Source organism: Neurospora hispaniola, assembly GCF_033458365.1.
Source record: "Neurospora hispaniola strain FGSC 10403 chromosome Unknown B0T23scaffold_1, whole genome shotgun sequence".
Taxonomy (NCBI): Eukaryota; Fungi; Ascomycota; class Sordariomycetes; order Sordariales; family Sordariaceae; genus Neurospora; species Neurospora hispaniola.
This window is the reverse complement of record NW_026944406.1, coordinates 5,827,851-5,851,444: the sequence shown is the minus strand read 5'-3', so window position 1 is coordinate 5,851,444 and position 23,594 is coordinate 5,827,851. Positions and strand designations below refer to the sequence as shown.

Here is a 23,594-nt window from a genome sequence, read left to right as displayed (position 1 = left end):
TAGGTCAGAAACTCAGGCAGCAACCTACCTGTGCTTTTTCAAAGGGAAAAACGCCGCCGCAGAGTATGTTGAATGCAGAGAAAAAAGCTGCCCAGTCATCTTATGTAACGCCAGTCGCCCTTTGTGTAAAATGGAATCCCCCCATGTATGTGCCCCAAGTATTAGCCCACGGCGAGGCATGTATCCAAAACGCTGTTGAGAAAGTCCCCATCCTCCGAGCCTGCGCCTTCCCAAGGCATGTCATCATCGTCGTTGTCAAGTTCCATAGCATCCTCGTGATTGACGCCATTGGGTAATGGCCCATCTGGTTTGCCGTTGGCCGCCATTCCGCCCATCTCCACATCTCCGTCGCTAGTCGGTCGTACTTCCCGCCCGTCAATGTACGTGTGATCGTCCCAGTTTTCGAGCTCCCCTTCCCGGTAGTCGTAGATGACCGACTTGGCGACAATGGGAAAGTTGGCTAGTCCGCAGTCACCCATCTCCAGCGCTATGCGGAAATCCGCCATGCCCAGAGGCCCACGCTCGCTGGCGGCTTTAGCTTCCACGGGCAACAGGCCGCTCTTATCGCGTGTTACCTCGCCCCTCTGAAAAGCCTCTTCTTCCTTCTGCAACTTGCGTCGGTACTTGTGTGTTTGAATCCAAGCGTTACCCGCTCCGAAACCGGCGTTACCAGAGTCTCCGGGGCCGTTACTCCTCGTTCGGCTGAATATAGAGGACATGACTTGCTTGATGAACGTTTCCGTGGCTATCGACATGAACTGGGCGGCTTCTGGCGCGTGTCCGCCCGAGAGGCCGGCCTCGTAGCATATGGGAAGCATTTTGGCCTCGATGTTGCTGACATCGGGGAACTCTCCGGACTCGACAGCCAGCGGCTGTGCATATCGTTTCCTGATTTCTAGATCGTAGTCTGTAAAGAGAGAGGCAAGGTTAGTAACCGCTCCTGTCGTCGCGTGGCTAGTCGAAAACTTACTCATCCGGCTGAGACCTCCTGCGGCACTTGCTGGTACCTCGGCAGTCTTGATGGACTTGTTTCTGGAGTGGTCAATGAACACGCTAGACAGGGACTCGTAGGGGTCGAACTGCATCAAAAGCTGTTAGTGGTCCGGCCGAAACAAGCTGGCGTCGTGTTTCACATACGTCGTTGTGGGCGAGGTCTTTGATACGTCTTCTGTCCCTGCTGGGAAGTTGCATGACCTCTCCCTTCAACCGTCTTTCGGCGGCATCACCCGACACTGGCTTGCTCGACGTGTTGGTTGAGGGTTTATCGTTTGCGCTGACCCAAGGCGCAAGGCCCTGGTCAGGCATTTCTCGAGTGACATTTCCGTATATAGCAGCGATGAGCTGGTTATGAAGGTGCTCTTTGGTACCATCGGGAGAGGCCAATATTGGGTCGATGCGCGCGCTGAGCTCGGCTTGGTTGAGGCGACCTACAAAAGGATATCTGTTAGTCCCGGGGCATGTCGAGGGCAGTCGGTCTGAGGGGAAACCAACCAAGCAGAAAGTTGCCAACGGCTTCCTTGTAGACCGTCCATTGTTCTAGACCAATGTTTGCCCTGAGAGCAGTATAGATAGGTTCGAGGTCAATGCGGGCCGGGATGAGTTGGCTAGTCTTTGGCTTTTGTAATGGAGGAATGGAAACATTGATGGATTTTGTAGCTAGAATAGGAGTCGAGATGTTGACGGATGGCCGACTGAGGGCCGCGGGATTTATGTCGACCATGTTGGCAGGTGTGGCTCTTCACAGAGCGGTTGTAGATGTGTCGGTCTGGAAATGCCGTCGAGGTCGAAATCCGGGCCGGGACCGGAACCGGAACCGGAAGAGGAGGGCAGACTGTGTGTGACCTCGGCGAAGAAGGAGAAGGATGATTCCTGGCGTCCTCCAGAAAGAACCTCGGGAGGTCGGACCACTCCCCCAAGCAGAAGAAAGTTGAGGCTGATAATGGTTTCCCTCCTTGCGAGCAAGGACTCTTCTCGTTGGTAATGGGCGCTTCCCTTGGAATATGAAGCCCCTGCCTGCGAATGGCGTCAGTCCCGGACAGTCGCGTGCGAAGCAACAGCACAATTGCGACGCGGGAATATGATCATCTGGGCCTAAAACCGTCGGCCAACACTATGAGATGGCAAATATGGGCTTAGACTGATGGATTGAGCATCCTGTCGTCGACAAATGGATTGGCGTATCAGATCGACAAAGGCTGGTTGTTGGACGGTTGGAAGTCTGAATCGAGAGCCACGGGAGTTCGCTGCTCCTCCTTTGGTGGTCAAGTCACTTTCCGGGTTGTTGGACTTTGCGAAAGAGTTCTGAAAAGAGCGCTGAAAGATGCACGCTAAATTAACCTAGGTACAGGCGCAACATGGAACTATTGAGCCCAGGCGCCCGTTGTTGGGGGCCCGGGTGGTACTGAGGTGCCTGCCGCCTACAACCGGGCAGGGCAGTGTGTTTAACCGTTCAGGGAACTGCCGTGGGAGCGCTGGAAAGAACCACCATGGTCACCAAGTGCAACTTACCTAGGTAGCCCAGGTTCAGTACCAAGTTTCCAACAAACAACAAGTGGAAGATCAACACCATCACCGTCTGTCGCGTCTTGTAGCGCGTCCCGTCCCCTCTCCGGCCGGCAACACCCCTCAAACCAAACCAAACCAAACCCACCTGCGCTACCACTTTGCATCATTTGTGTTACGAAATTCGAGCAAGCAAACGAAACCTGAAGAACCAAAGGACGGAGAAAAAAAAGATGTGATGGGCATACAACTGGACGCCGCCAATTCCACCCGCCCCCAGACAATGCAACAATGGCTAGCCGACAGCAGGAACACCGAGCCCAGAAGATCTCCAGCGCCATCGACAGCCTCATAGCCCACCTGATCCCCGAAAACCCCTACGACGACGACCAGACCGCCGAGCTTCGACACGACGACTATGCCTCAGCCGTCAAGGCTCTTCTCGAACAGTAAGGAGGATTGCTCCAGCAACGGACAACAACAAAACAAACATTGCTAACTCTCTCTGCCTTTCTCCCCAAACCAGACCCTCCTCGCCAAGCTACGATGCCGACGTCAACAATGCCTCCGACTTGATCAAGAGAAAACTGATCCAGGGAAACCCAACCCAGGCACTGCGCTTCTCCCACCTCTACACCCGACTACTCTCCCTCCCGGTGCTCAACCAAAAGTGGGCCATCCTCTACTTTCTATACCAGCTCTCGGACTCGCCAGATCCCAATGAGCCCCTCCCGTCAAGTCCGCTTGCCCGACAGCAACCTCATTTCGACCCTCAGTTTCACCCCCAGATCCAGGCGCAAACACCTCCCCAGCCGTCAGCATGGCCTGCCGAACCCAGGATCCCGGCATATGACGAGGTTCAGGATGAGGAGGTCATGGAGGATGCCCCCTCTCCCGAAGGCTCTCACAATCTCCCCCCAGAAAGGCCAAGACGTGGTCGAGACCAAGGTCAGACGCCTACCCAGAGTCACCAGGCTGGTCCTGCTTCAAGAGACGAAAGGGATGTGGCGCACGACCCTTCGGAGCCGGCCTTGTTAAGGGATCTGCCCTTCACCCTTCAGGGCCTCTCATCGGCAACTCTCCCCTTTCTCAACGACACAACGCTGAGGCTACCACCAACGCTTCCTATCCCCATCATCTCTCTTCTCAACACACTGGCTGAGCCTTCGCTTCTTTACCGAGGACTGAACGAGTTTACCAAAACGCCGGCAAATGGATTACTGGGCCAGAGTCTACGGGCTGCCATCAGCAAGGAGCTTCGGTCATATTTGACTCTGGTGGCTACCCTGGAGACCCAAATTCGCCGCGCTCTCTCTGAGCTTGACGAGTCTGCTCCCCGTGGTGGCATTGGAAAAACGGGCGTTACGCTCAAGCGATGCGTGGTATGGACCCGTGAGGCTACTATGGGCTTGCGCCTCATGTCTCTGATTGCCGAGGAGAGCAAGAATAAGCATGGTGGGCAACTGATCACCCTGATTCACAGCTTCTCGTCTTCACACGGCGATCCCGTCGTAGCTGCTTTTGCTGAGCGCTTGCTTGTTGACGTCACCCGCCCATTCTACGATATCCTACGCCGCTGGATTTATGACGGAGAGCTCCTCGATCCCCATATGGAGTTCTTCGTTCGGGAACAGAACCCCCTCGATGAGGAGAGGAAAGACGCCAAAGCTAAGGGCCAAATGAGTGTCTGGAACTCCAAGTATGAGCTTGTTGAGGACATGGTTCCGAGTATTATCACACGCAACTTTGCTGACAAGGTTTTCCTCATCGGAAAGTCCCTCAACTTCATCCGTCACAGCTGTGGTGATCACAAATGGGTCGAGGACTACAGTAAAAATGCGTCCAGGGAGCTCAAGTATGGTGACACAGCTACCCTAGAAGCCTGGATTGACGAGGCACACAGGGAGACCATGAGCCATCTTATGCGCCTCCTAAATGATCAATTTCGTGTTTTTGATCATCTAGAGGCGCTAAAGCGGTATATTCTGCTGGGGCAGGGTGATTTTATTGCCCTGCTGATGGAGTCGTTGGCTCCTAACCTAGATCGGCCAGCGGGCGCCCAATATCGACATACACTCACTGCGCAGCTTGAGCATGCCATCCGAGGCTCGAACGCTCAATATGATGATCCAGAAATCACCAATCGCCTGGATGCTCGTATGCTTCAGCTTAGCCATGGTGATATCGGCTGGGACTGCTTCACGCTCGAGTACAAGATTGACGCGCCCGTGGACGTCGTTGTTACCGAGTGGGGCAATCGACAGTACCTCAAAGTCTTCAACTTCCTTTGGCGTATCAAGCGTGTCGAGTTTGCCCTGGCCTCGACCTGGCGCAAGTGTATGACTGGCGCCCGCGGCGTTCTCCAGACGTCGGACGAAACGGTGCTTCAGACATGGAAGAGCACCCGGGGCGTCCTCGCCGAGATGGTCCATTTTGTCGGCCAATTACAGTACTACATCCTCTTCGAGGTCATTGAAAGCAGTTGGACCGAACTGCAAAAGAACATTCACAAGGAGAACTGCACGCTCGACGATCTAATAACTGCCCATACCAAATACCTCACATCTATCACACATAAGGGTCTACTCGGTGCCAAACGACGACAGTACCCGCAGACAGGCGACCCTGTCTCAGCATCTTCCACGACCGACGAAGATCGTAACTCCTACATGGTCCAGCTAAGCGAGCTGCTCCGGATAATGCTCGCCTACAGAGACAGCGTAGACGGTCTTTACAGCTGGTCCGTCTCCGACTTTACGAGACGTCAGGAGAAGGAGACAGCCGGGCTGATCTACTCGCACCGCGGCGGGAGCACCCGAACCACGACGCGAGACCGAGCCGATTCCCAAGCTGCGTCGTCCATGGCTGACTCGATGGATCTCGATCCGCCATACGAGTACTTCGACGCCGCGGCGACCAGTGACGCGGGATCAGTTAAGAGCGAGTTCCCAGCGTTGCAGGACCGGTTGAAGCAATTGGGCGCCAACTTCAAGACCAGGTTGCAAATCCTCTTGGGAGATTTGGCGTACCAGCCGGATGTGGACATGCGATTCTTGGGAGTGTCGATGAATTTCAATGATGTGTATCAACCTGTGAGGAGGAAGACGAAGACCTCGTCAAGTGCCGTCCCCACTGGTGGAGCTGCCTCTGTCGCTTCGGGGGCATCGTCGGTAGTGGGCGCTCAGGGACAATCTCAGGCTGGGGGGAGTGGTGGGCAAGGTGTTGCGGGAGGAGGGACGACTTTTCGTGGGACAGATACCTCGAAGGCCTAGGCGGCATGTGGATCTGACACGAGCGAGTCGAGTAGGGGACCAAGGTATTTGTACCGGAACCGGTGACGACAGATAATAGGTATACCACTAGTTGTAGGATGGGAAGTACCGCGGGGAATGAAACCGGACATGATAGCGAACATTGGAAGAACGGTTGACAATTTGTGGACCTATCGTGACCGAGCATTAACCTACTGACTAAATCATATTTAGCCAAAGCCTAAGGCGTATTTGACGGCAAAGACATTGGTAATGGCTTCGACATCGAGGAGACAGAAACCTGGATGCTGGGTGGTTACTTATGTGGAACATAAAGCATACTCACCCATCAAAGCGGGTTTAGCTCAGTTGGGAGAGCGTCAGACTGAAGTCCACTTCACTCATAAATCTGAAGGTCGTGTGTTCGATCCACACAAACCGCAACGCAATCTCTTTTTTACATTTTGCCCATCTTGTCTCTTTCTTTTTGTTTGATGTAGACACGAAACGTCTTTCTTTTCGGACGGCATTTCGATCTTGCTATGTGGCTGACTGGAGGAGATTTTGAAGGAATAAGTACTTTTAACCACCGAAAAAACTTGATTTGCAAACCAAAGTCAGAGAAAGACAAGACGGAAAGTTGTTGTATACCAGATAATCCTCTTGCATCTTCCCCCACCCCCTTTTAAACTCTCTCTCCATAAACGCTTGCTGCTATCACACAAGATATTATGCTTACCCTGTTTCTGTACCCTCGGCTCTTATCTTTAATTCCACACACCTTGCTTATCATCCCATCCTCTCTTCCTCTCTTCCATTTCATCGCACAACCTCATTCACTCACTACCACCCACCCTCTCCCACGCCCTTCTCAATCTCCTCAAAAACTTTTACCCCCTTCAACAACAACCCACTCGCCAACCCAACCACATCCGCGCCCGCCATCCTCATCCTCCTATACCCCTGTGCATCTAGCACCCCTCCCACCCCAATTACTTGTATTTGATGCCCCAGCTTTTCTACCCTTTCATCCAACATTTTTCTCAGAGTCTTGACATTCCCCAATGCCAACGGATGTAACGGCGCCCCTGCTAGTCCGCCTGTTCCCAACTCGGTTGGTAATGCTTCTTGACTGTAGGTAGAGTCCTTTGTGGAAGGTGTAAAAGCTGTAAAAGCAAGACAACTGCCGAGGGTGTTGGTTGCTGTGATGAAACTGATTGGACATTGTGGTTCTTTGTTTTCTTCTTCTTCTTCTTCTTCTTCTTCTTCTTCCTGCTTTTCCTTTTCGTTCCTCGTCGAAGTTGAAAGCGAAGCCGCCCCCGACGCAGAAGCCGAAACCTCCAAAGCCTCCATCAACCCCAGGAACTGCGTCTCGTAGGTATACGGCGGCGTCTTCAATCCCACTGGAATTCTGGGTAGGCCCTCAGCTTCCGCAGCCTTGATGGCGCCAGCGAGGGAATCGAGGTAACGGATCAGCGCGTCGCGGGAGTAAGCGGGAGGCGGATGGTGCGGGATGTTGGGGCACGAGAGGTTGATTTCCATTGCCACTTTTACCCCAAAAGAAAGAGAAGTGGAAAGAAATAATACCGATTGGAGACGGGCAATGTGCAGGTAACATTGGGCTACGTCCTCTGCGGAACCGGTGACGGAGATGATGATTGTTTTACTCCTGCTGCTGCTGCGACCATTGTTGTTGTTGTTGGGAGGAGGAGGAGGAGGATGGAACGTGGTAATGGTCTGTATAAAGTTGAGGTAGGTTTGGAGAGGTAAAGGGCTGTAGCCGAGGGAGTTGAGGGTCGCGTTGTGAGTGGGAGTTGCTGATGAGGGGGAAGAAGGGTTGGTAGAAGATGAAACGGTGTGGGAGGAGGAGTCATAGAAGACGTAGAGGTTCTTGGTGTCGTCGTGGGGGAAACCGGAGGGGAGTGAGGTGCGGGTGGTTATGGCGCCGGTGGAAGGACAGTTCCAGAGGATGAGGAGGTCCTCGAGTGTCGTTGCTGCAGGACAGGGGGTGTTAATGAGGGGCGGGTAGATGTCGAGTTTTGGGATTGTCATTTTGGTGGTGTTGGTTCGTGTGAGGTTCTGTGAAGGTGTTGGAGTGCTCGTCATGAAGGACTGGGTTGACAGAGGGATATAAGCGAGAAGCTGTCGAGATATCAGAACCTGGGTCGTTAATCGAGTTAACTATACCTCTAGACCTCGATTTATACCCAGCGGGGTTAGACAGCGTTTGATAAGATAACAGGACACGGAATAACCCCGCTCGGGGTGCTTATAGGTAGCTGAAGCTCGTTCATGTTATACGAGAAGATATCGAGCTCAACAGCTGGCCGAAGTCTGATAACACTTCCTCCAGGAAAGTCAAGGGGCAACATATAAACAGATTCTGGTTGGGTATATACTCTATCTTTTCTTCATTGGTATCCAAGGCATGAAACTTAGAACATGTCGTCAATAGCCTTGTCCGAGTCTTTCTTGATCAACTCGACCATGCCCTGTTCAACAGTTAGTTATATGTTTCCTCCATTCGTCAACGACTTCTTTGCAAGGACTTACCGCAGGCATAATTGGCTTGCCCTCCTTGTCAGTGACATAGCGGAAGGGCATCTGTGTGCTCTCGTGCTCGCTGAACTTGAGCTCGGGGTGGTCGACGTAGGGAATCTTGTCGACGGGGGCTGGGAAATGTTAGTGACAATTCCGCAACGGGAACGGAGTGTGTCTCAAAAGCTGAAGAGCAACAGTGGAGAGAACAAAGAGCTGAAGGTGAGGAAATCCAATGACAAGGAAACCGTCTGAGAGTAACTTACTCTTGCCCTCAACAACCAGACGAGTGACACGGACAGCAGTGTCAGTGGTCATCTGCACGGGGCCGAGACGGCGACCCTCGAAGCCCTTCTTGCGGAGCTCAGAAGTTCTGTCTGTCTTGCTTGTTAGTAGCCAATTTCACTAAGAGATCGATATCCGGGACTGAGTTTACCTCTCGGGGGGTCGTCACCTATAACACCACGCAATCAGCATCCATCAATTGTCAAGAACTTTCCATCTCAGAGCAAGAGCAAGAACAAGACATACCCAAAATACCGCCAAACAGGAAAACATCAAAGGTCTCGCCATCCTCAGGGCTCAAGTCCTTCTTGGCCGCGGGATCAAGCAGGCAGACCCTGCTCTTGTCAGCAGCATAGATCTCCTCAACACCACGGTTCTCAGCCTTGAAGGCCGGCACAGCGGCCAGGGCCTCGGGGACCTTGAAGCCCTGGGGCAGGGAAGTCAGATGGAACTCGGAACCGATCTCTTGCGATTCCTTGGCGATAGCGAGGTACTCGAGCTCGGACCAGGGGCCCAGCTCCTCATCGAGGTGCTCGACGATGTAGGTCTTCTTGGTGGCGGACATTGCTACGGTAGCGGTAGCTGAAGCAGGAATTCAAAAACCGACTCAAAAGGTTGTGCTGGGATCAAGATATTCAAGAATATCAAAAGGACCAAGTGAGGGTTAAGTTTGTGTGTAAGTGTTTGGACGATCTCCAAGGCCAAGACTAACATTTTCTTGGTGGAGCTCGCTGATGGCTTGGTGGGGTTCTCCGTGCCAAGACATGCCGTAACGGTGATCGAGTTCGGCGATCCGGGCCCGGGTTGCCTTGCCCGTTCTCGGAAGCCGGCCCCGCAATGTCTTATATCATCATTCCGGCAGAGGTCCCGGCGGTAGGGGCTGTCCAGACCGGAGGATCGTGTACATGTCTGATTGTTATGTCTAATTGTTGTCTCATACACCTGGGGAGAGTGTGGATGAACATGTAATCGTATATACGAGGAGCTCACGCTTGACTGCCGAGATGAGTCGTGCTCGCGGACAATCGCTCGGTTGTTCAGGTCTGGGCAGATTTTATGAGCGGCTGTCCAGTTCCTGCCGATATCCGGATTCAGAAACTCTCGCCTGATGTTTTCCTCTAAAGCTGCTCTTTGTCAATCATCAGGGAGTAAAGTTAGTTGTCGAAGAGGTTTACACTCTGTCAAGTCGTGTTAGTGGCTGAATAAGGGGCTGTTTATTCACATCCAGATGCGGTGCCTGAAGATCTGGAAACAACCTTGGAAGCTCTCATTGCGAGTAAGTTGGGGTGTAGTTAGAACTTTGTCCACAGTTGCATAGTTATACGACAAGTTCTCGAAGCATTATAATATAGCAGACATAGACATAAAGAATGTCATCTTTCGATAGCGACATTGCTTAGGTTGGAAAGTCAAAGGAGGGAAAATGGAACTGGCTTGCGCGTCCATCCACGAGGCATGGACTGAGTGACTGCATGGAAAGACCAGGCCCCCCAGCTATGTGTTAGGCTAGCATACCGGGATCGCCCAATACCACTAACAGGGTCCCTTACTTGTAATGAGATTGCCCCCTGTGAGGTCTAGCTGAAATGGAACGCCACTATCCGTGCCGCAGTGGCATTCATCCCACGTTGTATTGTCCGTCCGTCCCAAGGACAGATTCCCTCTTTACCGTTTCATGAATGGATGCTGTCTCGGAGCAACATCTCGAAAAGTTCCTACAACTCTTGCCGTTGCCGTCGGCCCTCTTCTATCCTCCCCCATGAACGTGGTTGGTGGTGATAGGTAGCCAAACTTACGACAATTGTCCCCCTCCTCCATCCCACCCACCACAACTGAACCCAAGCGACTTGAGTCCAGTTGGTGATCATGGCCGCCACCACCACTGCCACCAATGCTGGCCGGTCTATGGCTAGCTGGAAACGACTGTCGACTCTGATCGTGGCCTTCACGCTGTCATGGACATCCAGCTTCGTCGCCGCTGCTGGCTCCGCCGATTACTTTGTCCATGATCTACCAGGCGCACCAGATGGTCCTCTGGTGAAGATGCATGCCGGGTAAGTTCACTGTTGCTGCGAAACCGACATGTTGGGGAACACCAAGGCTGACATGTTCTCACAACCAGACATATCGAGGTCAACCCTGACAACAACGGCAACCTATTCTTTTGGCACTTCCAGAACAAACATATCGCCAACAAACAACGAACCGTCATCTGGCTAAATGGTGGTCCTGGTTGCAGTTCCGAGGATGGCGCATTGATGGAGATTGGTCCATACAGACTGAAGGACGAGAACACCTTGGTATACAACGATGGTGCATGGAACGAGTTCGCCAACGTCTTGTTTGTCGACAACCCCGTCGGTACTGGCTTCAGTTATGTTGACACCAACGCCTATATCCACGAGCTGACCGAGATGGCCGCCAACTTTGTTACCTTTTTGGAGAGGTGGTTTGCTCTGTTCCCAGAGTACGAGCATGACGATGTAGGTGCCACACTCTGAACCTCTTCGATTCGTTCTGTCTAACCGATTTCTCAGCTTTACATTGCCGGAGAGTCTTACGCCGGTCAGCACATTCCCTACATCGCCCAAGCTATTCTTGAACGTAACAAGAACGCTGGTCCCGTCAATCGCAAATGGAACCTCTCGGGCCTCCTCATCGGCAACGGCTGGGTTTCCCCCAAAGAGCAATACGACGCCTACCTCCAGTTCGCCTACGAGAAGGGCATCGTCAAGAAGGGTACCGACCTCGCCAACAAGCTCGAAATCCAACAGCGTATCTGCCAAAAGGAAATCGCCGTCAAGCCCGACAAGATCGACTACCCCGAATGCGAAGCTATTTTGCAAGACATGCTCCAACTGACTGCTGGCGGCGTCGGCGCCAGCGGCAAGAACCAATGCTACAACATGTACGACGTCCGCCTGAAGGACGACTACCCCTCGTGCGGCATGGCCTGGCCCCCCGACCTCAAGAGCGTAACCCCCTACCTCCGCAAGAAGGAAGTCATCAAGGCCCTCAACATCAACGAGAACAAATCTACCGGCTGGACTGAATGCAACGGCCAGGTAGGCATGAACTTCAACCCCAAGACCAAGCCGTCCATCACCTTGCTTCCCGACATCCTCTCCGCCGGCGTTCCCATCCTGCTCTTTTCCGGCGCCGAAGACCTCATCTGCAACCACCTGGGCACCGAAGCCTTGATCTCCAACATGGAATGGAACGGCGGCAAGGGCTTCGAACTTACCCCGGGAACCTGGGCGACGCGGCGCGACTGGACGTTCGAAGGCGAACCGGCCGGCTTCTGGCAGCAGGCGCGCAACCTCACCTACGTGCTCTTTTACAACTCCAGCCACATGGTTCCCTTCGATTACCCCCGCCGCACGCGCGACATGCTGGATCGGTTCATGGGCGTGGATATCAGCAGCATTGGCGGACAGCCCACGGACTCGAGGCTCGACGGGGAGAAGTTACCCGAAACGACGGTCGGTGGCGCAGCAGGGAATAGCACGAGCAACCAAGCGGCCGAGAAGGCCAAGCTGGAGATGGCCAAGTGGGAAGCCTACCGCAAGTCAGGCGAGCTGGTTCTGGTGATTGTCATTGTTGCTGCGGGCGTGTGGGGATGGTTTGTCTGGAAAGACAGGAGAAAGACTGCTGGGCAGGGGTATATGGGTGTTGCTACGGGCGAGAGACATAGCATTTCTACCAACCCGGGACCTCGTGGAAATCTTGGTAGCGGAGATAGGACGAGGGGTCAGGGATTGGCAGGTTTCAGGAATAAGAGGAGCGGGAGGAGGGATGTTGAAGCGCAGGATTTTGACGAGAGCGAGTTGGATGATTTGCATTTGAGCAAGCCGGAGGACCCGCATGCGGATAGTAGGTATAGCATTGGTGGCGCTAGTGATGATGAGGAGGAGCAAAAACCGGGGAAGGGTAGTTCTAGTAGGCAGCCTGGGGGGAGGTCGTGATAAGTTAGTGGTAGCTTTGGGTGAAATGTTGACTTGGTTATTCTTATAGACTTTTGGCGTTTCTGATATCCTTGGCAGGCAAGCTGGTACGAGTTTTGGATTGGGTAATTCTTGATACAGAAAACACCATACATATGCGCACAGGACCAACGGTACTACTATATACACAGGCATCTAACCTCAGCGCGCCATACAATACCATTACATAAAAACACAAGTCACGAAGACGTGATGTTAAGGCTTCAGGCAATTTGTGTACCCTCTTATCTTGAGACTGATCTGCACATTGAACCATTCCAAATTGACGTAAAGACATCAACACCTCTTTTCCATGATTGCAAATCCTGTGTCCCTTTAATCAGGAGGGACCATACACGGTGAAGAACACTTTTTTGTGAATCAGATTTGACCCGAAAAGCATCGATGTGAAGACTATCATAATGCAACTAACGTAAAAAGAAGAAGAAAAAAAAGCATCTCAGGACGTATATCTATCCTGAATCTAAAAAAGCAAATTTCATAGCCGGGTATCTTGTTGCGAAATCGTCGTGTGTCAGGCCTTCCTTTCATGCTGGTGATAATTTGGCGCTGAACTGTTTCGTTCCACTTTCTCATTTGGCATCCAACTGTTTTTTCTTTTCCCCCCACATCACAACTGCGGCACGTTGTTGAGGATCGACACCTCCTCGCCGACCTTGAAGGGTGGGAGACCTAGGTATGGGCAGCCTGTATTTACACTTTTGTTAGCCATACATTCTCTATTCCTTGTCTAAAAGACAAAGCTGGGAGGGAAGAGAAGCTGAAGGACAACATACCAGCACACCTGAAAGCATCTCCCAACGCACAACTACCACAGCTCCCCGTCTTTCCGGGAACCGTCAGATCCAGCTCCAGCAAGTCCTCGCTCTTGAGCTTGAGCGTGTTCAGCGCCTGGTCCGCCTTCTCCCTGCGCGCCTTGTCCTCCGCCTCCAGCCGCTCCGCCAGCCCACACGTGCAGTCCTTGCACGCCCTCCTCTTCTTGCCCGGCTTGGGCTGGCACTCGGGCGGCTGCTGGATGGGGCGGCGCAGGTCCGCTTCCGTGAGGAGTGTGTCCTCGTCAATCACGTCGTCGTCGTCGTCGTCGTCGAGATCGAGATCGTCGTTCAAATCGAGCGTGACGAAACCGACGCCGGCTGGGGCGGCAGTGACGACTTGGGCGACGGGCTGGATGGGCGCAACAACGGAGTTGGGGTTGGTCTTCCTCTTGAGGCCAAAACGCAACGGCACGGCTTCCTCCTCGGCGTAGTCGGGCTTGGTGAAGCCATCGGCGCCGGCGACGAGACCGGCTAGCACGGCCTCACGGGCCTCAGGGGTAGCGGTGTTTGTGCCGAGGGTGCCATCTTCGCTGCGCAGATTGCCGCCGGCCTTGAGGGCGGGGACGAGAAGGGACCACACGGCGCGGTTACTGAGCAGGGCCGAGGCTTCGGCATGACGGCTGCCGTCCGGGTCGGTCAAAACGAGGATCAGGTCGTAGGTGGATGCGGGGAGGGTGACGAGACCGGCGGCGAGTCGGTCGAGCATGTGCAGGTCGGTGGTCTCGCGGGGGTAGGTGGAGAAGAGGGCGCTGATGCGCTCCTCGTGGGAGGCGACCGAGGGCGGCGCAACGAGGAGGGTTCTGGGTTGCGACGACGACGACCCCGCGCCCGTGGTGTTGGCGGGGTTGAAGTCGGATGTGAGATCGAGAGTTATGGGCGACATGGTGGTGGATGATGGCGGGGTCGTTCGTCTGGGGAAGATGAAACAATGCGGTGCCCTGTCTGGCTGCTACTCGGGGCAGCGAATTGGGAAAAAGAAAACGAAAATGTACGAGTCTTTTGTTGTTATTGTTGTCGGCGAGATCGAGTCTCTGTCTCTTCTGGTCCCGCGGAATTGCAAGATTGAGAATACAGTCGATTCTCCGATAAGACAAACAGCGATGTGATGGTGGATTGCAACAATTTGATATGCATTCGATTAGAAATACACAGTGTAGAGATTTTGGGCCTGCAGGTTTCGACAACGAAATGTAAGATCTGCATTACAAATCTTTCGCCACTACGGATCCTCATGTGCGAATTGGATTAAAAACTGTGCATTGGCCGAGAAGTCAGCGCAAATAGTGCGTGCGAATTTAGTCAGCAGACAGTGTTGGCTTAACAGCTGAGTGAGATGGTGACATCGATTCACTGACTGAACCACACTGCAATGGCTCTCGGGCGGATTTGCCGATGTCGGACAGCCCCAAAAACGGAGTTGCTTTGACCGACAACCGTACGACGAAAGCACACTGCCGGAATGTGAAAGTGAGTTGGCCATTTCGTTGGTTCTATGAGAAGGGCTGTATAGGTTCAAATGGTTTATATATATATATATATATATATCTTGCAGTGAGCGTTGTTTCCCCTTTCGCATCATGCGGTGGCAGGTCGGGAGAGATCCCCGGCCGACATCATGCCACTTGATCTCCCGTTCAGCTCAGGTCCGCGGTCCGCCGTTGCATTGTCGGGGATATCCAGGTACGGCATAGAATTGAAGACTCTCTCACCCTGGTTTGATCGTTGGCGTAGTGCACTGCTTTGAGACCTCTACACTACCTAGACACTTGTCCTCCTCAAGCATAGCGCCAGGAAGGAATCATACCATCGGAATATAGAGGGATGGACGAGAAGTCGCGATGCCATATCTACTGTGGTACACAACGGCATCTGCCCAAGTGTTAATATGAGGGTCTATCTGATGATATTTCCACGTCAAGGCGAAATACGTTTTGGACAGCTTGTCCATTTCAGCTGGTGACTAAAGACATGGTTCATGTCCCGAGGATAAAATGGCTGGTGTTGAGGCTGTATCGAGTTCTGGACCCTTCGATGACGAAGTTGTCGACACAGTCCCCAGTTGAGTCATTGAAGGGTCCGAGTTGGGTTGCCTGACGCCAAAGGAAGGAAGGCCGAAGGACAGACCTGCGATAAGGTTGACGAATTAACGAATCCAATCACGGGCGGGGACGAGTTTCGAATCTGGCCTGATTTTTTTCGGAAGCTTCCACCTGCTGCAGTGGATGGTCACATACATAAAGAGGGCCCCGGACGTTCGTGAACCGTGACTGAAAAGTTCGTGAGTCTCGTCGTCCAAATTTGCTTCATCCGAATTGCCATCTCTGACACCGACATGGCCTTGATATCCAAGCTATCTATCCTCGAGAACGGACAGGAAGGTTCCAAAGCGAATTGACGATTTGGCAGGCCTGGAAGGGTTGAAGCAATTCGACGCTAAACCGTGACAGGCTTGGCGCCGGCTTTGTGCTCCATACCCCGCAAAATCAGCACCACGGTGCAACGCAATCGGAAGTCCCTGAGACGTGCAGGTGGGGAGCTCTGATGTCACCCGCATTGGTTGCATCGCTAAGGGGAGTCCCGTCCTGTCAGTGCCTGTCAGCTGTGTCTAAACGGACTGTGCTGCTGTGCGAAAGGCGCACCAGCTTACAAGTACACCCCGTCTTGATAAAAACACCAGATGCCACATCTTGGGATGACTTGGCCAACAAAGATGCAATGACATAGATATAGGAGGGCGATACATATGACTTTACAAAAATCCACATTTCAGTGGCAGTGTTGGTTTTGTTGACTTGGCGGGTTCGTATAAGTGAAGCACAGTCCCAATAACAATGACCTATCTCCGACCTCCACCTCCCCACAGCTGTCAGGGAAGGTGGGGAGATGTGGGTGTGTCCTTCAACTTCTCGATCTCTCAAGTTGAGGAATCCGGATCTTGATATGGATTGGACAAGATGGAGAATGAGCTTCAACCCGAGCTGTAACTACACTACGCCAGATAAGAGCAGATGGTTGTCAACAGGCCGGGGGTAAAAAAAGCCATCATATGCAAATCGCTGGGTGATTTGCGAGGCAATTGGGAATAGCAAAGCGGGGGACTACTTCATCACGTCAACACGTCTACATACGGTACTGACACTTTTGGAGATTTGGTCACCACAGCTCAGAATGGTGAAATTGGATGGTTGAGATTCGGCATTGGAGCTTGAGACTGACTTGTTTCCAAGATGGAGACCTGGACTTTAACAAAGAACTGGACGTGGGCCCCGCCTTCCCCGTTGAGCTGGGCAAAACGGGCAGTCTGGACAGGTCAGGTCAGTGTCATCGACTGTTGCATCAAGTCGCGTGACTCCATACCCGCGGTCCTCCTCACCGATCTCCCCACCACTGTGACTTCCCAAACAGTAGCCGCAGAGCAGATCGTAGGTGCGAGCAACTTCGTACCTCGACCCCTCTTCGACGATGACTCCTTGTCCCTTCTCATTGGAAGGTTCGGGAGCTTGCCTTCCACTTATAAGAAGAGATGCCCCCATCTCTCCATCCCAACGTTTCTTTCAACATTCACACTCATCACAACAACATCTACCACTAATTACTTACGCATTACTGGTATCACTAGTGCATACTCGACTTTTCCAACCATCTCTTCCTTACTCTGTTTACAATAATACATCATACCCGAACCTTCCATCTTCACTACATCTTGTAATAGTCGACTTCTTTCCACTCTTCCATATCTGTGACATCACTCCACTCAACACATTCACACAACTGTGAGTTACACATCCCGGTTTCCTTTCCCTACCCCAACTAGCCCGGACACCCACCGTCTCGTCTCTCATATCAGCTATATTATGCCCCGCATGTTGTTCGTGTGACGCTGGCTGACCTTTTGTCCCTCAGTTCAACTTGACGATTACTACTGAATAATATCTTCAACTACAATAACGACAACCCCAGTTCCACATATCACTCACACATATAACCCTTACCACATCAACTTCGACTACACTTTTCAAGAGTAAGTAGAAGCGACTACTTCCTCTTTGTTATGACATCATTTGGACATTGCCTTACACATGTCTTAGTGACCCGCTCCCACAAGTTCAACGACAAGGCCCATGTTGCAGCTGCCCAGGCTGAAGATGGCTCACTCGTCCCCGTCGAGCACGTTCCCAAGTTCTTTGGCAAGAACGGTTTCGCCGATGCCGATCCCAAAAAGGTTAAGAAGAACGGCGGTGGCAAGAGCAACTGGTGTGTGGCCCTTCTCATGTACCCCGATGCCTCTCACCATGTACTAACATCGCTTCCAACAGGGGCAACGCTGGTATCGAAGTTCTCGACGACCCTGAGTTCAATTTCGTTGCTCGCCGTCACTCCAATGTCAGCAACCCTAGCGTCCCCCATTACTTGGAGCAGTTTAAGACCAAGTTTGAGGTCAACGAGCCCGAGCCAGTCTTCGAAGAGGGTGTTCATAACGCTCCCGAGGAAGAGGAGGTGACCCTCGAGAAGACGGAGACTTCTTCTAGCGGCGGAAGTGTCGATGACGAGCACAAGACCCACAGTGACTAAACTCAGTCCGCCATGACCGTCACACCGTTACTATGATGATGATAATTAGGGACGATATCCTTATACTGATGACGACGACGAAGCGATACGAAACGTAAGGGCAGTCACCTGCAGAAACTGCGGGATTCCAAACAACTTTGGCGGAGGGTTTCCGTAACGCGAGGGGTGAAAGAACCCTGACTGGACCGGATCTCTCTATTTGACTAGCAGTCATTCCTTGAAACATTAAAAACTTTGGAGGAAGAAACTTCGGATGCTGGAACGATGTGACGCTTGATGCTTGAGATAGCAGATGGGGTTGCTCTAGTTAGTGGGCGGTTGAGATATACCGCGCTGTATATTATTGAAATTCAACCACGGCAACTTTGACCACTCTAGATCTGCTCCTCCGACTTGCCATTGTGATTTGAATGTTTTGTGATTTGTGCTCCTGGCCAACCTATCTTGATTCTACATTTTAAGCCACCATGTCTCAAACTTCTTAACCCGCCTTAACAGCCAGCTCCTTCATCACCTGTCTAGCCGGCTTTGCCCCCTTTCCCTCCACCTTGATTTTCCCTACCCTCAACAAACCAAACCTGCCTCCATCTTCTGGGATCACAAACGTCACAGCCCCCTTAACTTTTTCGTTCACACCATCCAGTCCCAACCTGGTACACAAGGCCCAACTCACTCTCGGCTTTCTCTCCGTCACCTTGTCACCGTTGGCAGTGGTCGTCTCGACATGGACGTACTCGTCCTCGCCCAGCCTCAGGAGCCAGAAGAGCGGGTCTGGAGGGGATTCAGTGTGAGACTGAGGTAGGAAAACAGGGTCAAGTTCCTGCTGCTCGATGGAGCTGGACTTGCCGCTGTTCATACTTTCAACAATCCGTCGGTAGGCTTCATACTTTTGCTCGAGCCCAGCATCGTCAGAAGAGGAGGGGATAAGAAGCTCGGATACGTCCTCGAGAATGATGCGCTTTGGAGATCCCTTTGCTGATTCCTCGAGGGGGTGGGGGTAGTAGAGCGGAAGTTCAAGCTCCTCTTCCTTCTGGTCTTCTTTTTTGGAGATTTTCTTCTCGGAGGATTCTTTAGCAGCAACAGGAACTGGAAGTGGGAGATAAACACTAGTCCACAAGGACCCGGCACCGCAAACTCGAGCTGTCAGCGCGGCGTCCGCGGCTGAGTGTTTTAAGATGGACCAACGCTGGTCGGCTTTGGTTATCTTGGGGGCGTGCGTATATCTCTTGTTCTCGACAGGAGAGGGGATAAGAGGGGGGATGGTATTGTCGATTACGGGCGTCAAAGGGGGGACGTGCAGACCCTTTTGCAGAGAAGAAACGAGCATCTCGGCTCCTAGGGGAGCGAGCAGGTCGTGCAGTTGGGAAACCGTGCAGGCGTGCGGGATGGGAATGCCGGGCAGAGGGGTTTGGGCGACGACGGTGCCGGCGTCAAAGGTTTGGGGGGAGAGGGTTTGGAGTGAGACGCCTGTGTGGGAGAGGCGGTTGAGGAGGGCGTGGTGGAGGGGGGCTGGGCCGCGGAGGCTTTTTTTTTTTTAGATACCTTTGTTAGTGTTTGGAAGTAGTTGTGGGTTTGTTTGTTTGTTTGTTTACTTTACAGGGGAAAGGGGGAAAGGGAAAAATGGGGAAAGAAGAAAGGGGGAGGACGTACTCGGGTAGCAAAGAAGGGTGAACGTTCAACCCCCCATATTTAGCTTGGTTGAGAATGCGTGGAGGAACAAAGAGACCGAAGGAGACGGCCACGATGAGGTTGATGGGTTCTCCATCGGGACTCTGAGGCAGGGACCAACCAGTGAAGGTGTCGCGGATGTGGATGGGGAGGGAAAGTTCTTCGGCGAGGTTTTGAATGGGGACTGGAATAGAAGGACGGACTTTGTTAGTTTACTTACTGTGTATGGTATGGCACTTGAGAGGGGTTAGGGATAGATTATATTACCTTGACGGATCTCCTTGTATCCTCTACCGAAAGCCTTTCCTGGTCGAACCATGACATCAATAGACTTGATGAGTCTTGGGTTGACCTTGTGCTCAGCGTGAAGTGCTTTTAGCGAGTAGCAACTGAAGACATCTGAGCCGCAGAAGAGAATGCGTAATGGGTCTGAGACCTTGTTGTTGGGTTTGGTGCTGTAAGAGCATCGAGTGAATGCTGATGATGATGCTCTTTGAGAAAGAGAGGATAGGGAGGACCTCATGCCCGAGGGCATAGTGAGACGTTGGAGTAGCATTTTTGCTACTGATGGTTCTCGTAGGTAGACTTTTCAATAAGAGTAACTCTCATCACGGGCTCAGAATCAGTTGAGACACAAGAGACCAAAGAGTCACTTACACAACCTCGCTCACGGGGTTGAGAGATTGATTGGTTAACGGATACTATTCCAGGGCACCAAGGCATGGAATAGCCGGAAGAACAACACGCGAGAACAAAAAGTATAATCCTAGAAACTTGGACTGAGAAGTCTAGGGGTTCTTGACCCGAGATGATTTCTCAATGACTGTAATTGCTGAAGTGTCTTGTCCCTACCTATTGTCCCGTTGTTGTCGTCCTCGTCAGTTTGTTATCACCACCGCAAAGTTCCACTTGGCGCACGATAGCGGGTTGCCGCAGCAAATACCTCTACTGCAGTTGCAGCGCTTTAACCCTAATCCTAGGGGACCCCGGCAGGCACCGAGGATCACCAACAGGGGGTCGCGATACAGCCGTTAAAGGACCCCAGATCTCCCTCCCACTGCCGATAAGGGTGGGCGGGAAGGCTCAACGGGAGAGTATTGTACCCATGGCCGGACAGGTGTAGCGTCCGGATAGCGGGCCACCAGCGGACCAATTCCACTGCTTCTCTGTGCCAATCTGCTCCGCCATTCCACATCAAATCGTACCAGGCCACTTCACAAATGTGACGCCTCGACTCGGACGCGTGGCACATTGTGCCCATGCTCTAGACTACATGGAAATAAGCATACATAGCTAGTCTTGCTGCCGTCCGGCACTGGAACCTTCTTTCCAGGATGGCTCAAGCTTCAGTTCAGATTGGCACTCCGTTGTTGACCACCCGGCAGGCTGAGGAGCTGTAAGTTGTTTTTCTCCTAACGAACTGTCACGCGAGGAGCGCAATTGCTGATGATGGTTTTGGGAATAGGCACAAGTCGATCCTAGCGTACCTCTCCTCCAAGAACCTCGCAAGTACGGCGGCTACGTTGAGGGATGAACTCGACCTTGCCGAAGAGTCCTTTGACGCCGAAAAGGCAAAGAAATATGAAGGTCTCCTAGAGAAGAAGTGGACGAGTGTCGTCCGGTTGCAGAAGAAGGTCCGCTACTTATCTGTCCATTCAACCTCTTAACATCTCGCACCTACCTTGGAGGTATGTAGCCAGCTAACGTATTCCAACAAAAACAGATCCTCGACCTCGAATCCCGCAACCACCTCCTCCAATCCGAAATCGACAACGCCACGCCTTCCTCCCTCTCGCGCCGCACCCAAGACCCAACCAACTGGCTCCCCAAAGCCCCCCCGCGCTACGTCCTCGAATCTCACCGCCTCCCCGTGACCTGCGTTGCCTTCCACCCAGTCTTCACCTCTCTGGCCTCGGGATCCGAAGACTACACCATCAAGATCTGGGACTGGGAGCTCGGCGAGCTGGAGCGGACCATCAAGGGGCACACCAAAGCCGTGCTGGACGTCGACTTTGGCGGGCCCCGCGGCGGGACCCTCTTGGCCTCTTGCAGCTCCGACCTGACCATCAAGCTGTGGGACCCGAGCGACGAGTACAAGAACATTCGCACTTTGCCGGGGCACGATCACATTGTCAGTTCCGTCCGGTTCATCCCCAGCGGAGCGGCCGGTGCGCCGGCCAGTGGCAACCTGCTGGTCAGTGCGAGCAAGGATAACAGTCTGAAAATATGGGATGTCACGACGGGGTACTGCGTCAAGACCATCCTGGGCCATGTGGACTGGCCGAGGGCGGTTTGTCCGAGCCATGATGGACGGTATTTGCTGTCGACGGGGAGCGACAAGTCGGTCCGCTTGTGGGACCTGGCGGGTGGGAGGGATGCGGAGTGCAGGCTGGTGATGTTTGGGCACGAGAACTATAATCTCTGTTGCGCGTTTGCGCCGCCGACGGCGTACCCCTACTTGGCCAAGCTGGCGGGCTTGGACAGGCCGCCGCCGCCGAGCTCGAGCGCGGAGTTTATGGCTACGGGGTCGAGGGATAAGCAGATACGGTTGTGGGATGGGAGGGGAAATTGTGTCAAGGTGTTGGTGGGACATGATAACTGGGTGAGAGGACTGGTGTTCCACCCGGGCGGAAAGTATCTGCTCTCGGTAGCGGATGATAGGACGATGAGGTGCTGGGACTTGAGCCAGGAGGGTAGGTGCGTGCAGACGCTGACGGGGGTGTATGAAGGGTTTGTGAGCTGTATCAGATGGGCGCCGCCAGTGGTGAAGGATGCGGATGCTACGGCGGGGAATGGCAGGTCGGAGGGCAGTTCGCTGGCGGATCCGGTGGTGGCGGCGAGAAGGAGAGCGGCCACGGTGGGAAGTGTGAGTGCGAGTGTGCAGATTAGGTGTGTGGTTGCTACGGGAAGCGTGGATGGGGCGGAGGGTAAGGTTAGGATCTTTGCTAACTAGGGGGTGATGTTGGTTTTTGAATATAATATATACATGTATTTCTGGGATTACATCAGTCGACGGATTCATCATGATGAACTGACATAACATTCATGGGTTCACGATCAGAGTTGCTCGTTTCGTATAAATCAAGTCAATCTACGTTGTAGGTGGAGTGTTTCTTCAACAAAAGCATACGGAGCCGAATGTTGGTGTTAATGAGACCCCGTCCCGGCCCCACCACCCCGGTATTGTATGTGTTGAATCGGCGTGGATATCGGGCCGGTGTCCGTTGGTCAGATGTAGTTCGCGCGGATGCCCACCGCCGGAGGTGTCCGATGGATGGATGGATGGATGACATCCCATTATGTTATGCGCTGCCTCATCCAGCCACCCAACGTCGGCACAGCAAAGCAGCTTGCTCAAATGCAATGTTTCGGCATCAGACTTTACCCAGGCCGTGATCCCCTTGGCGATGAAAATAGATACGTTATCGATCCCGGTCCGGACTCAATATGCTCGGAGTCGGTGTGCGTATTTATTTGCGTTCCTGTTGAATCGTTTCCATCGGGGCGGGGGGGCGCCGGGGCGGTTATATGTATGTAGGTGTCAGTTTATAGCTAGCGGGACTTATGTTGCGTGCGGACGGGACCGAAACCCGAGACCACCAATAACACTGCAAAGGCAGGGTGCAGGTATGTAACTGTAGGCAACTTTTTTTGGTGGCAGAAGTGGGTTTCTTTTCTTCATGCAATTCATGCAATTGTCTCGACGTCTGCACCGCCTGCTGCAGCTAAAAACAGCCGAGTGAAACACTATCACCACTGACTGGTGTTTATACGATTTTTTTTTATGGTGGTGGTTATTTCTAGAAGTGACGGGAGTGCTGTTTGGGCCTGTTGCCGCCGCTGGCGCCGACGCTCCTCAGTACATAGGGTACGTAGTGGTAAGTGGGGATATCACCAAGAGTCGTCAATTCGTCGTCACAGGATCGTTAAAGTCTTTCCTTTCGTCAAGTGTTCTTTGC

The 23,594-nt window shown here is 52.9% G+C and overlaps 9 protein-coding genes and 1 non-coding gene across 10 annotated transcripts; 5 read left to right on the top strand and 5 right to left on the bottom strand.

The window, feature by feature from the left end:
- Positions 1-49: 49 nt before the first annotated feature.
- On the bottom strand, positions 50-2,028 carry B0T23DRAFT_38475 (transcriptional regulator of RNA polII, SAGA, subunit-domain-containing protein). Its single transcript, XM_062837490.1, has 4 exons — positions 1,492-2,028; positions 1,138-1,427; positions 971-1,079; positions 50-907 (listed from the first exon to the last, which is right to left on the bottom strand). The coding sequence occupies exons 1-4, from the start codon at positions 1,718-1,720 to the stop codon at positions 162-164; spliced, it is 1,374 nt and encodes a 457-aa protein (XP_062697863.1). The 5' UTR covers positions 1,721-2,028; the 3' UTR covers positions 50-161.
- Positions 2,029-2,503: 475 nt separating this feature from the next.
- On the top strand, positions 2,504-6,197 carry B0T23DRAFT_371825 (Spc98 family-domain-containing protein). Its single transcript, XM_062836674.1, has 2 exons — positions 2,504-2,951; positions 3,029-6,197. The coding sequence occupies exons 1-2, from the start codon at positions 2,794-2,796 to the stop codon at positions 5,772-5,774; spliced, it is 2,904 nt and encodes a 967-aa protein (XP_062697862.1). The 5' UTR covers positions 2,504-2,793; the 3' UTR covers positions 5,775-6,197.
- Positions 6,108-6,196, top strand: B0T23DRAFT_t37. Its single transcript has one exon. It is a non-coding gene; the product is annotated as a tRNA-Phe (tRNA).
- B0T23DRAFT_331144 (uncharacterized protein) lies at positions 6,116-7,908 on the bottom strand. The gene has a single exon (XM_062835719.1). It carries the CDS (start codon positions 7,857-7,859, stop codon positions 6,597-6,599), a length of 1,263 nt encoding a protein of 420 aa, XP_062697861.1. The 5' UTR covers positions 7,860-7,908; the 3' UTR covers positions 6,116-6,596.
- A 17-nt stretch (positions 7,909-7,925) lies between these two features.
- Positions 7,926-9,529, bottom strand: B0T23DRAFT_38426 (SAM-dependent RNA methyltransferase). Its single transcript, XM_062837465.1, has 5 exons — positions 8,823-9,529; positions 8,728-8,745; positions 8,558-8,668; positions 8,307-8,425; positions 7,926-8,245 (listed from the first exon to the last, which is right to left on the bottom strand). Exons 1-5 carry the CDS (start codon positions 9,139-9,141, stop codon positions 8,189-8,191), a joined length of 624 nt encoding a protein of 207 aa, XP_062697860.1. The 5' UTR covers positions 9,142-9,529; the 3' UTR covers positions 7,926-8,188.
- A 591-nt stretch (positions 9,530-10,120) lies between these two features.
- On the top strand, positions 10,121-12,768 carry B0T23DRAFT_371820 (Alpha/Beta hydrolase protein). Its single transcript, XM_062836673.1, has 3 exons — positions 10,121-10,630; positions 10,699-11,059; positions 11,114-12,768. Exons 1-3 carry the CDS (start codon positions 10,443-10,445, stop codon positions 12,539-12,541), a joined length of 1,977 nt encoding a protein of 658 aa, XP_062697859.1. The 5' UTR covers positions 10,121-10,442; the 3' UTR covers positions 12,542-12,768.
- Positions 12,769-13,190: 422 nt separating this feature from the next.
- B0T23DRAFT_392735 (cytokine-induced anti-apoptosis inhibitor 1, Fe-S biogenesis-domain-containing protein) lies at positions 13,191-14,278 on the bottom strand (the record flags this gene model as incomplete). Its single annotated transcript, XM_062838024.1, has 2 exons — positions 13,191-13,267; positions 13,357-14,278. 2 exons carry the CDS (start codon positions 14,276-14,278, stop codon positions 13,191-13,193), a joined length of 999 nt encoding a protein of 332 aa, XP_062697858.1.
- A 2,682-nt stretch (positions 14,279-16,960) lies between these two features.
- On the top strand, positions 16,961-18,344 carry B0T23DRAFT_371815 (uncharacterized protein; the record flags this gene model as incomplete). Its single annotated transcript, XM_062836672.1, has 4 exons — positions 16,961-17,168; positions 17,299-17,416; positions 17,484-17,649; positions 17,712-18,344. Coding segments are annotated over exons 2-4 (419 nt in total), but the record flags the coding sequence as incomplete, so codon positions are not given.
- B0T23DRAFT_371813 (Formyltransferase) lies at positions 18,285-20,520 on the bottom strand. Its single transcript, XM_062836671.1, has 3 exons — positions 19,903-20,520; positions 19,618-19,819; positions 18,285-19,490 (listed from the first exon to the last, which is right to left on the bottom strand). The coding sequence occupies exons 1-3, from the start codon at positions 20,189-20,191 to the stop codon at positions 18,449-18,451; spliced, it is 1,533 nt and encodes a 510-aa protein (XP_062697856.1). The 5' UTR covers positions 20,192-20,520; the 3' UTR covers positions 18,285-18,448.
- A 206-nt stretch (positions 20,521-20,726) lies between these two features.
- On the top strand, positions 20,727-22,588 carry B0T23DRAFT_435692 (nuclear distribution protein pac-1b; the record flags this gene model as incomplete). Its single annotated transcript, XM_062840539.1, has 3 exons — positions 20,727-21,031; positions 21,101-21,269; positions 21,359-22,588. Exons 1-3 carry the CDS (start codon positions 20,970-20,972, stop codon positions 22,586-22,588), a joined length of 1,461 nt encoding a protein of 486 aa, XP_062697855.1. The 5' UTR covers positions 20,727-20,969.
- Positions 22,589-23,594: the final 1,006 nt, after the last annotated feature.